This window comes from Mastomys coucha, unplaced genomic scaffold, assembly GCF_008632895.1.
Source record: "Mastomys coucha isolate ucsf_1 unplaced genomic scaffold, UCSF_Mcou_1 pScaffold6, whole genome shotgun sequence".
Classification (NCBI taxonomy): Eukaryota; Metazoa; Chordata; class Mammalia; order Rodentia; family Muridae; genus Mastomys; species Mastomys coucha.
In genome coordinates, this window is record NW_022196912.1 from 66,777,725 (window position 1) to 66,794,020 (window position 16,296).

The 16,296-nt window shown below is 39.9% G+C and overlaps 1 protein-coding gene across 1 annotated transcript in view; it reads right to left on the minus strand.

The window, feature by feature from the left end:
* The window catches only part of Heatr5a (HEAT repeat containing 5A), a 99,147-nt gene that overhangs the window by 33,241 nt on the left and 49,610 nt on the right, over positions 1–16,296 (minus strand). Inside the window, exons 17-23 of the mRNA XM_031357715.1 lie at positions 15,859–15,964; positions 14,899–15,086; positions 13,153–13,309; positions 10,816–11,005; positions 9,397–9,566; positions 4,233–4,368; positions 9–49 (exon numbers count right to left, since the gene is read on the minus strand). Coding sequence (XP_031213575.1) covers positions 9–49; positions 4,233–4,368; positions 9,397–9,566; positions 10,816–11,005; positions 13,153–13,309; positions 14,899–15,086; positions 15,859–15,964 — 988 coding nt within the window. The remainder of the gene's footprint in view (positions 1–8; positions 50–4,232; positions 4,369–9,396; positions 9,567–10,815; positions 11,006–13,152; positions 13,310–14,898; positions 15,087–15,858; positions 15,965–16,296) is intronic.

Here is a 16,296-nt window from a genome sequence, read left to right on the forward strand (position 1 = left end):
AGTAAGGCTAGCAGCGCCCCTTCAAGGCCCACTTCTCTGAGGTTGGCATCTGAGGAGAGGAAAAGGGACGCTCTAAGTAACAGGAAACAGCTGCCATAGGGGAAGCACACAAGTTCAGAGGGTTCAAAAACTATGTATCAGGTACTTTAAAGATTAGCTGAGCCAGGTAGTGGTGGCACACATCTTTAATCCCAGCACTTGGGAGGCAGAGGCAGGTGGATTTCTGAGTTTGAGGCCAGCCTGGTCTACAGAGTGAGTTCCAGGACAGGCAGGACTACACAGAGAAACCCTGTCTCAAAACCCAACCCCCCCAAAATAAAAGATTAGCTGAATACTGTGCTTAATCTCCTGAAGTTGGTATTAGTACATAGCTGATTTCTTGGATTATTTATGATCCTGCATAGGATCCTTAAAAAAAGAAAAGGAACATTATTAACCCTCTTAAGAGTTAATGACCTCAGGCTATCCAGATGTTTCAGTGGAAAAATCTTGCTGCTAAATTGGATCCCTGGAACCCACATGATGGAAGAGAACCAGAAGACTCCTCTGACTCCACGTGTGTGCAAACCCCCACACAAGAAATAAAGGCAATGAAAATATAAAAACTTGTTAATGTCACCTTAAGTTAGGTAAATATTATCCAAGCAATGTTCATTACATCAATGTGAGTTTGTGTGTGTGTGTATCTACTTTACTTATCTATCTATCTATCTATCTATCTATCTATCTATCTATCTATCTATCTATCTATATCTCCTCTTATTTATTAGGATTCTTTTCCTTGATCTGAAGCTAAATGCAAATAAATAAACATGGTAGTTCTCCTTACTCTAGTGTAAAGGCTCTGATTTGTTAGTGCTGGATGCTACTGGAGAGTGAATTCAGGGCTATCCTTTGAACTTGTAATCCTCCTGCCTCAGTCTCCCAAGTAGGTCAATTACAGGGCCTGTATCACTAAACCCAGCTAAAGGATCTAAATAGGGTTTAAAATCACACCTAGTAAATTAATGTGTGTGTGTGTGCATGCATGTCCCAAGGCACATGTGTGAAGGTCGAATGACAACTTGTGTGTCCCAGAATTGAACTCAGGTCATCCAGCTTAGCAGCAAGTAATTCTACCTACTGAGCTGCCTTGCTGGTTCCTTAACTTTTTTTTTTTTTAACGAATTAAACAGAAAACAAATTAAACAGAAATAGTGATTGGTGAATAAGGTTTAACCTCTGAGCTAACATATGTTACTCACTATATGATATTCTGAGTATTGCAATATTCTAGTAATAAAGCAAATGAGTGCTGGGAACTGAACCTGTGTCCTCTGAAATAACAAGTGCTCTAAACTGTTGGCCGTCTCTCCAGCACCAAGTGGTCCACGTCTTAGAAGGAGTAAGATGTTGAGCTCTTTACTATAATTAACTCACATAGCTAATTTAGGATTTTGTCTTTTCTTGACTCATTTGAAGAGAAATGAAGGTGCTGGAGCAAGGATGGCTCAAAGGCTGAGTAAAGTGCTCACTGCTCTTGACAAGGACTCAGAGTCCGTTCCTAGCACAAAAGCCATGAATTCCTGTTCCAGGGGATCTGATGATCTTTCAAATATGCATGTATACAAAATAAAATATAGTAACTACAACTTTTTTTAAAAGAGAATTGAGATAATAGTGAAATGTTATTACTGGGAGTGTCAAAGTTTTAAAAAATGATACTGCCTCTTGGCCTTTTAGATCAGATTAAGTGCAAAAAAGGTATGCCCATCCCTGTGAGTAACACAGGAAGAATACTTTCATGAATGACAGTCCCTTCTAGAAAATAATTTGACAGTATCTATTAAAACCATAAGTGCACAGTAGTTTATTTATTCATTTAATAGGTTACGTTCTGCATGAGCTTATTGTACTATATTGAGTGCAAAAGACAAGAGGCCAAGAAAGGGTACCAGATTCCCCAGAACTGGAGTTACAGAAGGCTGTGAGCCATCGTGTGGGTGCTGAAGGTGGTCCTCCCCAAGAACAGTTAGTGCTCCTAACCTCTGAGACACCTCTCTAGCCCCACAATTCTTAAAGAGAGAACTGGTAGGATGTGTTAAATAGTAATCTTTGTGTGACGACTGCATGTGTGCATACACTGTGCTGTGATCACAGGCCACTTACTGCCCAGTCCCTGGTCTTCTGCATCTTGCTCACTGTCCTCCTAACTAGTCCCTCTTCTACTTCTGTGTGTATGTATGGGCACATGTGTATAGCTTAACATTTCTTTCTATAATTATCTCTGTAGACCAGGCTGGCCTTGAACCCTCAGAGATCTGCCTGCCTTTGCTTCCCTAGTGCTGGGATTAAAGGTGTGCGCCACCACTGCCTGGCACAACTCAACATTTCTTTTCTTTTTTTTTTTTCTTTTTAAAGATGTATTTATTATTATATATAAGTACACTGTAGCTGTCCTTAGACGCACCAAGAAAGGGAATCAGATCTCATTCCAGATGGTTGTGAGCCACCATGTTGTTGCTGGGATTTGAACTCATGACCTCTAGAAGAGCAATTGGTGCTCTTAACCAATGAGCCATCTCACCAGCCCATGACTCAACATTTCTAAGAACATGTTTACATCACTGAAATCTAAAGCAATAGATACAAATCAATTTGGTTGTGAACTAAAAATGAAAATGTTACTTTTGGGAAAAGACATGACATTATCAGATTACTGTATCAACACAGTCAGTCGAATACCCCAAGCCAGCAGTTTTCTCTAAATGCAGCATGTTTATTAATCTTTTAAGGATTTTTATAATGCTGCCCTAGTCAGGGTCACTACTGTTGTGGTGAAGCCACTTGCAGAGGAAAGGGTTGCTTGGTTTCCACACCACTGCTCATCACCAAAGGAAGTCAGGACTGGAACTCACACAGGGCAGGGTCCTGGAGGCAGGAGCTGATGCAGAGGCCATAGCGGGTGCTGCTTACTGGCTTGCTCGCCATGGCTTGCTCAGTCTGATTTCTCATAGCACCCAGGACCACTAGGCCAGGGGTAGCCCCACCCATAATGGGCAATGCCCTTTCCCATCAACCACTAACTAAGAAAATGTTCTATAGGTTTGTCTACAGCCTGAGCTTACGGAGACAACTTCTCAGTTGAGGTCCCCTCCTCACATGCATACAATGACTTTGCTCTTATTCCTCTTCCTACTCTTCCCCCTAATTCCTTCCAGATCCACCTTTATCCAGCAGAGAAGTTTTAGTAGTAAAAAAACTTGAACAGGAAAGATTTTTATAGTAAAATATATTATGGATCTGAAAATTTTAATCTGGGAAGCTTTACCAAAGCTGTGAAATGCTAAAAGATAGTATTTTAGAAATTATATATACATACGTATGTGATATCATTATTATTTGTAGTTACAATTATATGAAGTTTGAGTTACTTTCAGGCTTTGTACTTAGGAGCATTCGCTGCTTGTCCAGAAGACCTGAGTTTGTTCCCAACCACCTATAGCCCTGCCTCCAAGGACCCCCGATGCCTTCTTTTGAACTCCTCAGACACCTACGATCACATGTGCAAATACCTAAACAGACACACATCTGTAAGCATAATTAAAAAAAACCTACAGATTTTACTAAGTAACATTGAACTCTGCTCTACAATGGAGAAAGGACAGAAAAATTCTTTAACATGTAGCAGGATTTATGCCCATTTTATTAAAATATTTTGATGGAAGGAAAGCATGTATGAAAAATTATTTTAGGATTAAATCTAATTTCTTTTAAAATTCTTTAAACATTTGTCAGTTTCATGGTGTTTGCATATTGTACATGCATGGCAGCCAGAGGACGATGTGTGGGAGTCAGGTTCTCCTTCTACTGGACTGCTTCTGAGGATACAACTTGGGACATCAGGCTTCATGGAGTGCGCCTTTCTTTGTTCAGACATCTTGCTGTCATGAACAAACCTAAACTTCCTATCAGTAAAGAGGTTGTAAAGACAGTTCATAGGAACATGTCTTGCTGGGCTTTGAGTCCCAGACTTCTAGTTCAGATCTGGAGTGAAAACTAATAGGTATTTCTGACAAGTTCTCACATGAGGTGCACATCACTGGCTGGCCTCAACTTGAGAATCACCAGGCAGAATGGTAACTGCCTGGATTTCTTTTAGAAGGTGTCAAACACCCTAGGCATTAACCGTGACACATCATTTACAAACTCATGTTTACATGGAGGTCTATAATACTGAAGAGAAGAATCACCTGCAGTGGGGTCCCTGCCATCCCTGGCCAGCATGACAGCATGCTCTGAAACTTCGGCTGCTTCTCTCTGTACCAGCTGCCGCAAACAAGCCAGAACTGCTCTCCTCAGCAACAGGTAGGGGCTACAAAGATTCACCTGAAACATGAGATTTAGGGAATGAATCTAGGATTCTTGGTGGCACTCAGTAGGTCTAATACATATAAGACTCTTGGTGTCACTCAGTCTAGATTCACTGGACTGTCTCCTGATTCTCATCAGCTCATTAACAGGCTGGACACAGGTTATCAAATACAGTGAAACGTCTTCAACTGTTTTAGAATGCACTTACAATTGCAACTAGAAACAGCTTAAGGAATAATACACATACTAAATTATGTGCTATTTGTATACATATTCAAGCAAAAGCTTTGACAAAGCTAGAAGACAAAGAATTTGGGATAAAAGACTTCCCAAAAGATATCAAAAGATAGCTTTGAGATAAAAGACTTCCATTTGTACTCACACAATTGTGCTTAAGATTCTCTATGAAATGAGTACAACTGCAGCAATGTAGGCAAAACAGTGCATGGGTGCAGCTGGAGCTCTAGAGTCAGACAGTCTGTGTGAGTCCTCCATCTGTCACTCACTGGCTGTGTGACCCTGGGCAAGTTATTTAACCTCTCTGGGTCTTAGCTTCCATGAAACTACTGTAAAGTTAACTGGAACTGGAGTTACATGGAGTTACAGATAATTGTGAGCTGCCATGTAGATGCTGGGAATTGAACTCAGGTCCTCTGGAAGAGCAGCCAGTGACACCGAACCATCTCTCCAGCTTCTCAAAAAAAAAAATTCTTTAGCAACACTAAAGAGCAACAACTTTTACATACATGCCTTCATACATGTAACATTATGTCTAAACATGTAATATATGTAAATCACAATGGATTTGGCAGCAACTTTATTTACAGCAAATGATAAGCTTGTCAATGTACTTCAAATGATCAATTTTAAGTGAGAAGTTTCTGGATACAAATTTCTTCATTTCTTTCTGAGCAAGATTTCTGCTATGTAGCCCAGGCTGTCCTTAACTCCCAATCCTCCTCCTGCCTTAGCTTTCTGAGTATACGATTACATGTACTACTATGCTCTGATCCTAGACACAAAGTCTTACTTAATGATCTCAAGAAGCTTAAATTTATTTTTCCTTTAATTAGGCTCGTAAAGACGATTTGGTATGGCCTATAAAAATTTATATGCTTTTTGGGGGAGTGGGAGGATTGAACCCAAAGCCTCATATGTATTCTCTACAGAGCTTCACCTCAGCGTACTATGTACTGTCAGTGATTTTCAAGTACACTTGAGAAACATGGCGTAGCTAAGATAGAGCTCTGATGATTTGGTGTACATGGAAAAAACAGGACTGAAGCAGGTGGTAGCAGGTGCTGTCCACTGTACAAGAAACACAGGCAAAAAAAAAAAAGGCTAGGTTTTCAATTTATAAGACAAAGATATTAAATAGGAGGTTATTAGTGAAACACAGGGGTGGAATTCACTTTGTAAGTATGTTTTATTACACATCCACATTTCAAACTCAAAAGTAGAGAAGAAAAATGCTACTCACAGAATCCTAAAGGTAATGCTACCATGGGCAGGTTTGAGAACATCTACTATTAGAAAGTAGTATACAGGGTCACACAGAAGCACGCTACTCACAGAATCCTAAAGGTAATGCTACCATGGGCAGGTTTGAGATCATCTACTATTAGAAAGTAGTATACAGGGTCACACAGAGCACGTTTACTACTACCCAAGATTACTGTTGTAGTTAGTGTCAACTAAAAACAGCATTGTACATGAAAGATTTAAGGAAAAATGAATAAATCTATTAGTTGTTTTGATTGGAGTTTTACAAGCATGTAACACAGGGAGATGCAGCATTCATTCAGGGTAGTTACAAAATCCTTAAAAAAGCATGCTTATAAAGTAAGTGCTCGTCACGGGCTTGGTAAATGGGTGGGGACTGTCACACAAAGCAGACGGGAGGCTTTGCATCTCCATGTCATTCTCCAGCATGTCAATGGGGAAAGGGAATGTAGGCCGGGTTAAAGCAAACAAAGCAGGCAGGAAACACAGACATCAAATCAAACTGTAATTATGATTTCTTTCTCAAATGAATACATTAAAGCAAAAATGATGCAAAATTCAGTGCAAGGAGTGAGCACACCAGCTGGAGAAGGATCAGTCGACACCAGTATTAAATAAACACCACGAAACATGCTGTGCATACTGGGCTGCGTATTAATGGTTAGCTTAAACACAGAGACACAGAGGAAAACATCTGCAACCAAAAATAATACACAAAACAGCACTGCAAACCTCAACAAAGTTAGGAGTCAAGGGTCAGGGACCTACCAACACAGAATTATCCAACAAGATCTCCTGCACAAAAACAAATGACAGACCAGTCATGACAAAAATCAAAAGATAAATATTAGGACGACTATGACAAGAGTCAGCTAAGTGTTCTGACATAAGGCTCAGAGTTATCCCTCAAATCAGCTTAGCTTCAATCTTACAAGGTGGTTGGTTACAAATATTCTACTTTCTAACTTGATAAAGTAAGAGTTGAACTAAGACCTTGAACACAGATGAGTTACAAGTTTCAGGATATAATGACATGAACCTGGCAAAGCCTGAGTGTCCACTTGACCTAGGAGGCTTTCTGCTCTTATTATGCCTCAGATTCAAAGCAGGCCCAGCAAACATACTTGTGGAAGGGGTGAGCTGAGTTGTATTTACATGAATGTGTACAGGTCATCCCAGCACAGGTAAGATTTTTTTATTTTAAAACTGAGTGTACTCAGAATTGATGGTGTCGCTAAGACCAAGTTCAGATGGGAGCGGAAAGCATGGCCTTCGAGGGGTGTCTCTAGTGTAGGACTGCCCAGTGAGGACATACAATTTTCTTACTTTGGAAAATACTGTAAAATATAGTAAGCTCAATCTAATAAATTTAGAATAAAATGCTAACCAAATTATTAAAATACTGGAGTATAATGTAATAAAAACCATTTTAAAATATGATCTCTATTTTTAAATGTAACACACTGTTTTTCATATATAGTCTTTTTGGCACGAAAAAAGAAAAAAGTAATAAACCTGATGAGATCTTATTCATAATGGATTATTGGGTGTTAATCTTATTCTTTGTTTCTTTGTAAAACAGCACTAAGTGAATCCACGAATCAGGTAAGGAGATCTTTACTCCCCATTTAAATAGAGCAGTGCTTCCATGTTCTTGAAGTAGTCTCAAAGTCAGATCAACTTGCAATAGAATGGAATATTTTTTTCAGTAAGAGATTTGTAAAAATTCTTCAAACGAGGGCTGGAAAGATGGCTCAGTGGTTAAGAGCACTGACTGCTCTTCCATAGGTCCTGAGTTCAATTCCCAGCAACCACATGGTGGCTCACAACCACCTGTAGTGAGATCTGATGCCCTCTTCTGGTGTGTCTGAAGACAGCTACAATGTACTTACATATGATAAATAAATAAATCTTTAAAAACAAATTCTTCAAATGTGAAAACTAATATTCATGGGAGAAACTGTCCTTGAGTGGGAAAGACAAAGTCTTTTCCCTGCCATTTCCCCAACAAGTGACTGGCTCTTATCAGTTAGCTACATCATCTTTATACAGTTTTACATGACATTTATCATCAGTAACTAATCTTATGTACTACTTACAATGTGTCAATGCTATTTCAGTGAGTAGTCCATGTGTTACTACATCTGGTATCTGTGTAATGCTCCTGTTTTAACAGATGAAGTGGCTGAGCCTGGGGGAGGTTATGGGACACTACACAGCTAGGAAATGACAAAAGAATGGCTATGATCATGTCATAGAACGCACAAGGGCAATAACAAAATAATGAAGACGGCAACTGGGCAAGGAATCCTGGAGAGAGATTACACCAAGCCATGACGACATTTGGTAAACTGAGTGATGCTGTGGTCCCCAGACTATCTTTTAAAGACTTGTTTTAATGATGCAAACATCATTCTACAAAAGATGGGATAATGTGAGAGCTTTAGATGTTTCTTTTAAGCTCTGAAATACTACATAGTTTGCCTCAGGCTTTAAAATGCCTTTGTGTGTCCAACAGGGTGACACTGTTACACACCATTTACAATATTTATGCTGGAGAACCACACAAGTTAAAACAAAACAACAAAAAACAACACTCCTCCAACAAAAAGGACTTGCAAATAACATTTCGGGAAGTCTGTAACTGTGTGCTAGATCATATTTATCGCTCTCCTGGAGCTCAATTTCTAAGGCAAGTCTAGAGAGGCACCAGTCATGCCCTAGAAAAATCATAAAAGCAAAGAAAGTTTATGAACCACTTGATCAGAACTTCTGGTTGACTGGCTTTAGTTTTCTGCATTTGTTAGATACATTATAAAGACCTGGATATGATGTGTATGCAGCCAACACATCTCTCCCTCTCTATACATGTGTGTGTGTGTGTGTTGGGCATGCCACTCTAAGAGCATATGGAGTTCACAAGATGGCTTCCAGGGTCCTACTATATTACTCTCTGCCTTATTGATTCCCTTGTGAAACCATTTGTCATTGAGCCTAGAGCTTGCTATTTCAACATTACTGGTTGGCCTGTGAATGGAGCACCTACCCATCTCTACTCCCTAGTTACAGTTCTGCTTTTTGATGGGCGGTGCAGGTTGCACTCAGGCCCCCATGCTCACAGTATAAGCACTCTTACCCACTAAGCCATCTCCCCAACTCTCACTTATCCACCTGTGTCAGAACTTGATACAATTAGAACAGAAGAAAACCAGGAGCACACAATAACACCTGCAGGTCCTCCAGCATTTATAACTTGTACAGTGAGTACAACAGTATAAGCAAGCACTCAGTAAGGATCTCGATGAATGAGTAAATACTCCAGGACTTATGTTCAACACTACTAGGAGAAAAATGATCCATGTTTGATTGAGAGGCTTAGAGTAGTTAACAGAGGTAGATACATGAAAGTGGTCCTCTCCTTTCTAAAACAGGCTGAAAGAAAACAGTCATACATATAGCGTAATTTACATAGTCTAAAAAACAAGTAAATTGGAATACAAGTTTCAGAAACTAGAAACTCACTTATACTTTCATACTCACACAAAGGCAGCTGACCAGACTAGACAAGTTGACATGTCGTGGAGCAAACATGTGAAGTTGCTGAAGGCAAGAGATGGCCTGAGCCTGGACCAGGCAGCCTGGATGATCTTGCATCACTGCACAGCCCAGCAGACAGGAAGTCCTTAAGGCAGACACGGAAGTATTGTTACCTGAAATAAAAAGCCAAAACCTTTTAATAATTAGCCCATAAAGCCTAAATACTCTTTAAACATATATAAAGATTTAAAGTCATTAGAATTTCTTCATAGATTTGTCAAGTCAAATTTCCACCACAAAAGCAGATACATGGGCTGGGGCACCAGTCAGTGACAAAGTTAATGTGTAGCATGTGGGAGGCTTTTGCATATACATGTACACACACACACACACAGAGGAAGAATAATAAAGTAACATAATAAGTAAACTATCTTGTTCTTGATCTTTTAGTTTGTGTGTTTGTAGTTGGGTGTGGGAAGGTCAGAGCTTGCACACACATGTGCACACACATGTGTACACACACAGAGAGGAAGAATAGTAAAGTGACATACTGGTAGACTACCTTGTCCTTAGTCTTTGACTTTGTGTGTTTGTAGTTGGGTGTGCGAAGGTCAAAGGACAAGCTGGCAGGAACTGGTTCTTTCACCTCACCATGTGGAGCCTAGGGCTGACTCAGGTTCTTAGGCTTGGCAAGAAGTGCCTTTACTTGCTGAGCCATCTCATCAGCCCATTAGCTTGTTCTTTTTTGTTTGTTTTTTTGTTTTTTGAGACAGGGTTTCTCTGTGTAGCCCTGGCTGTCCTGGAACTCACTCTGTAGACCAGGCTGGCTTCAAACTCAGAAATCCACCTGCCTCTGCCTCCCAAGTGCTGGGATTAAAGGCGTGCGTTACCACCGCCCAGACCATTAGCTTGTTCTTAATTGAAATGTTTACTGGAAGAATCTAAGACTATTTATAGGTCTTACCAAATAGTAATATAAATAGAATATAATATAAAATAGAAATATAAAATTTGGCAAAAAAGTATAATTAGAAATTGCCAATCAACTTAATTTTGCTATATTATTTGAGTTATTTTCATATTTTATAATCATATACTATATAATCTGAAGAAGTTTGAATATTTGAAACTTTGGATTTATTTATTTCTGGTAGAGCAGTTCTTTATGCTACATACCTATACGGTACTTTAGGTATGCCACTATAATTATGTAGGCAAGTATTTTTTTTTAGGATATATCCTATCTCTCTAAATATGACACTTCTGTCTTTGAAGGTAAGAGATACCAGGCTTACTGAATAGAAACCTTCATCTAACAAAACATACTGAACACTTCTTATATGCCAAGCACAGAGATTAAGCCTTGAGTTATTCTATGTGTATATTCTTCTTGTAACACATCACAAAGCGTCCTCTGCATACCTTGTAGCTCTGGGCCTAATGTGGTAATGAGGGCGTTCAAGCAGCGACCAAGACTCTGGTGAACTTGCACATGAGTTGGAGGCACATTTAGCAACAACATGACGATGAGTGACAGTGTAGACTCCACATGTACGTGATAGAGTGCACCCGCAGAATCAATGGTCAGTGACAGAGAGTGGAGTGCCCAGGTCTGTAAAGTCAGACGGAAATAAAATGTCATAGCCACATCACAAAACACAAGTCACTAACCACATCACTGGTCTTTGTTTTTTAGCAAATTAAAAAGCAATGGAAATTAGGGAATGGATGTGCCACTACCATTCTGAAAAGAGAGTAAGTGTGCTCTGCAAGGTTAAAAAAGTCTAAAAAGAAGACATTTATTTTATACCATGTCCGTGAGTGTTTTGTGTGCATGTACATGTGTGTGTCACATGCACACCTGGTGACCACAGAGGCCAGACAAGGGTGCTGGATCCCCTAGATATATCTATAGATCACTTAGCAGTAAGAATTCCAGGACAATACTTTAGCTAACAGTTTGGATAAATCTAGTTTGTTATTGTTCATATAAATAATAAAACTGAAGAAAGCTAGACATCAGAGAGCATACTCTGTATAATTCCACTTATGTATAATATAAAAAGGAAGAAAGAAGAAGAGAGGGGGTAGGAGAGAAAGAGGAGGAAGAAGAATTAGAATAAGAGGAGGCGGCCATGGATGTGAGCGTGACAGCTGGGAAAAGGAAGGGAATCCATGAGGGGACACGAGATGGTAAAGGGGATGAAATGCTCAACATACATTACATACAACCATGATATGATATGTAATTAACAGACAGCAATAAAAACTAAAACGGAATATTATTAGGTACGAGGAGGAAGAACAAAAGGAAAAGCTTTAAGATAAGAGGATACTGGAGGCAGAGCAGACAGGCTTCTGTAGGAGAGGTGTCTGGGGGCAGTAACAGAGATGGGTCTCGTGTGGGTTGAGAGGGGCACGGTGGTGCAGGAGGATCATGATGCCAGCCTGGGCTACTCAGTGAGACCTGACTTCAAAATAAGACAAGTAAAGTGAAACACCATGCCAGGGTGGCAGTGGCGCGGAGGCGAGCCTGTAGTCCCAGTTACTCAGGGGCTCAGGCAGTCTAAGGGCAGCTTAGATAACAGCAAGTTCAAGGCCAGGTTGGAGAACTTAGTGAGTCCCTGTGTAAGAGTCAAATGAGTCTGGGCTGTGGGTCATTGTTTGTGTACTTGGCTGCTGGCATAAATAGGTCCTGGGTTCAATCCCCAGTCCTGAAAAAAAAAAAATCAAACCAATTAACCAAAACAAGCCAAGCTTGAGCAGCCCGCCAAGCTTTACAGCAGAGAGGCTGTAAAATAAAACATTTTAGACAAATCTGGTTACACATCTAGGAAAGTTTGGAAGAAAATAATTAAAAATAGTTAAAAGGTCATTGAGGAGACTACTATAAAAATTTTGGGACATATACAAGTGGAAAGAGAAAAGGAAAATAAGCAAAACAGAATACTTGAGAGGCTGAGCCAGTGTAACTGATGACGTGTTCGAGGCCAGCCAGAGCTATGTAGTAAGACTACTGTAAACAAAATGAAACAAAAGCCCCAAGGATATATGGATGGAGCATGGCGCCCAAAAGCAGCAACCACAGCACATGTCTTTAATCCCAGCACTGGGGAGGTTGATGAAGACTGATCTCTGAGTTCGAGGCCTGCCTGGTCTAGAGAACAAGTTCCAGGACACCTACGGATACACAGGGAAACCCTGTCTAAACAAAACAAAACAAAGCATCCCACCATTAAGAGAATAGAACTCAATCCAGAGTTGATTAAGATGCCAGAGGAAGGGTGAAATCGATAGAAATGGTGCCACACAGCATATGGTATACCGGTTAACATGGATTTTCAGTCTCTAATCTGTCCATTTGTTTGCTTTTTAATCTTACTCAATTTATTAGCTTCTCAGCCATGAAGAAGTTCTTTGCACCTGAAAGCCTCAGATCCCCTCTAAGGGACTTCATACCATAAGTTACCATGAGGACCAACTATGCCAGTGTATTTGGAAGAATGCTGCACAGTGGCAAGTGCCTAAAACAAACTCAGATGCTGTTAGTCGAATGAAAGAGTTATCCATTTTTCAGAAAGGATACTGATTATTGTTGACTTTGGGTACTTGTAAGTATGAGTGGAAGAAAGATCTGAATTCTTAAAGTCCATCAAAGTTAAAAGCTTTGACATTTAACACAGAATACTGTCAGTAAACCAGAGTCTGAATCATGGGTGAGTCATGGATTCCGAGGAAGGAGTCGTGTGAAGTACTCACCTGCACGTCAGGAGAAGTGCTGTCCTGAGACAGGGTATAAAGGACTCCAATGCAAGAACTCAAGTGCTGAGGCCCTATGCCTCCTAAGTACCTATGCAGGGATCCCAGGGCCAGTGAGTGGCCTGTTCTGGTAACCACATCTCTCGCTGACTTCAATCTGCACATATAGAAATAAAAATAAAAACAAGCACGGAAAAGACAAACCAAAGACAACTCATGCATGTAGGGCTCAGCAGGTAAGGGCTGGTGACCCAAGGTCAGCCCAGGACTCAATCCAGGAGAAGAATCTATTTTCATACATTGTCCTCAGTTCCAAATGCATGCTGTGGGAGAGGCACCCACATACATATATGCATACCACCACACATACATGAACATCCAATAACATACATACACACCCTTGCATATTCATTCACACACACAAGTACCCACAAACATACATGTGCACCACTCACACATGTACAAACATACACAATAAACAAATGAAACTAAAAATACTTCAATGAATGTAACTTGTTACATAGACAAACTTTTCATAAGAATAGATACAAAATTAAAAGATAGATTTATTATAAAGGAATGAAACATTCCAAAGTAAGTAGAAATACATTTTTCATTTCTTTTTTTCTTTTTTAATTTAAAGACAAGGTCTCACTGTGTAGACCAGGCTGGCTTAGAACTCGGGGAGATACACCTGAATCTGCCTTTTGAATGCTGGACTAAAGGTGTGCACCACCACACCCCACCATTTTTCATCATGAATACTTCAGAGATGCACACTGTACATGACATATATACATATACAACATATATACACATATACATTATATATGATATAAACACAGATACATATGTTTTATAAGGTTGGTATTAGTACTATTTTATTATTACGGCACATTTTTAAAAATGTACATGGGGACAATTAAATTCCATCACGTCAGTTTAAGAACCGTTACACTAAACCCTGAGGGAAGTTATTACTAAGTGAGAATTTAAGTGTATTTAGGCCCTTCACTCTTCCTTCTCCACAACAGCCCTGTGGAATCCCTGCTGCACTTTATAGATGACTTCAAGAGGCGGGTGAAATTCCACAGAATGACTACTTAATGCAGCAGAGGGGAGATCCGAGCCAGTGCCAAAGAGCTCACATCAGCACAGCTACTAACCAGTCAGTCTGTTTACATTAAACTCATAACATTTATGGAGTCAGGGTCTTGCTATGTAGCCCACGCTGGTCTGAATGGAAACTCATGGCAATTCTGCTTGTTTCTCGAGTTTTCTGAGTAGCGCTACCACCAGGCATAAACATGGATCTTATTTGAAACTGTTTTAGTGTTATTTTTAAACATTCTTAAATAAGTAAGACTGTATTACCGACCACCTCTTTAGAACAATTCAAGACAACTGGCTGGAAGGACTGAGTGGCCTTTCCAAAGTCACAAGAGGTCAAGAGGCCTTCTCTTGTGGTCTGCAGTCTATGGATTTCCCTACAGACCGCTTCGACTACTTATCATCTGTACTCTACACGACAGAACTGTCCCACTGTCCTAGAATCTATTTATGGATGGCCAATTACAATATCCACAGACAGTGATCATTCTTCAGACCAAGAGGGTTCCTTCGTCTGAAAACATCCAGTCAAATTTCCTTAAGTTAATTATAGAACAACATTTTTACTAGTTCCACTCAACAGCAAACTATATCCCACTTTGATAACAGCCCATGGACATTAAGAAATTCACTTACTTGTCAAAGCTAACTTGAGCTAATCCAGCAGTAAAGGCTCCATCATCAACCACTTGGGCTAATCTAGCCCATGCTTCCGAAGCTGCACATCTCAACAGGGGGTTGGGACTTTCTAGTGCTCCCAACACTAATGTGAGGACGAGTCTTCTTGCTTCTGGACTTAAACTTTGTTTAGAGCCAGCCACATACTAAAGTAGATGAAAAACAATTAAAATGTACAATTACAGCATATTTTCTGATCTAGTTTAGAATGCATGTTCTTGTCAATCAAGTATACTTATCGCTTAAAAAACAACAAACCAAGAACACAGAAATCCTTAATTGCTATGTCCATAAAAATCAATGACTAGTGAACATTACTGCAGCAGTTGGATTTCCTCCATAGACCACAGCCCACCAATGCCTGGCCTAGGATATCACATTTAGTCAGGTAAGGCGTGGGGCTAAACCAAGGTCAGTTGCTAACAAGTTTTATACGGAGAAAAAAAGTCAAGGAAAATTCTCAATCCTAAGACATTTTCATCAGAGATTAAGAAAAATGATTAATAAATTTGCCCAGAAGCATCAGCATACAACTTACTTAGTTATTATAAAGTATTCTAAGATAGCAAGTATTTATGTGAATTTAAGTAAAATTACTGTGATGGTTTGTGTATGCTTGGCCTAGGGAGTGGCACTAGTAGGAAATGTGGCCTTATTGGAGTAGGTGTGTCACTGTGGGTGTGGGCTTTAAGACCCTCATCCTAGCTGCCTGGAAGCCAATAATCTCTTAGCTGCCTTTGGAACAAAAGATGAGGACTCTCAGCTCCTCCAGCCTCAGCCTCATGCCTGCCCGGATGTTGCCTTGATGATAACAGACTGAACCTCTGAACTTATAAGCCAGCCCCAATCAAATGTTGTCTTTATAAGAGTTGCCTTGGTCCTAGTCTGTTCACAGCAGTAAAACCCTAAGACAATTACCTTCAGTAAGTTAGAAATGGCAGAAACAACATGCAACTGAACTGTCTGCTGACGAGCTCCTTTGGTGTGTTTTATGCTGTTCAAAAGCTGCTCCAGGATCAGAACCCTGAAATCAGAAGCAGCAAGAGTTAAACCCAGCAAAGCCTGTACGGGCAAATCAAGAAGAGAGCAGCTGAATTCCTGTTAGTGTACTTTGTGGTAACTGCTAAAGGGACAAACTGTTACCCAGCACCTTGAAACTTTTTAAGAAAAGATATATCATAACCAATACCAATAGGAAAGTATTTTTATTAATCAGCAGGGAGGAAAGCGTTATTTTGTGAAAAAAATTACAAATGTCTGTCTTAGAGATATTTTTCCCTGGGAAAATTCAGCTAATTCAGTACCTGTAACTTGTGTAAGATTTTTTATTTGCCCACTTCCTCTAACTTCCAGTCT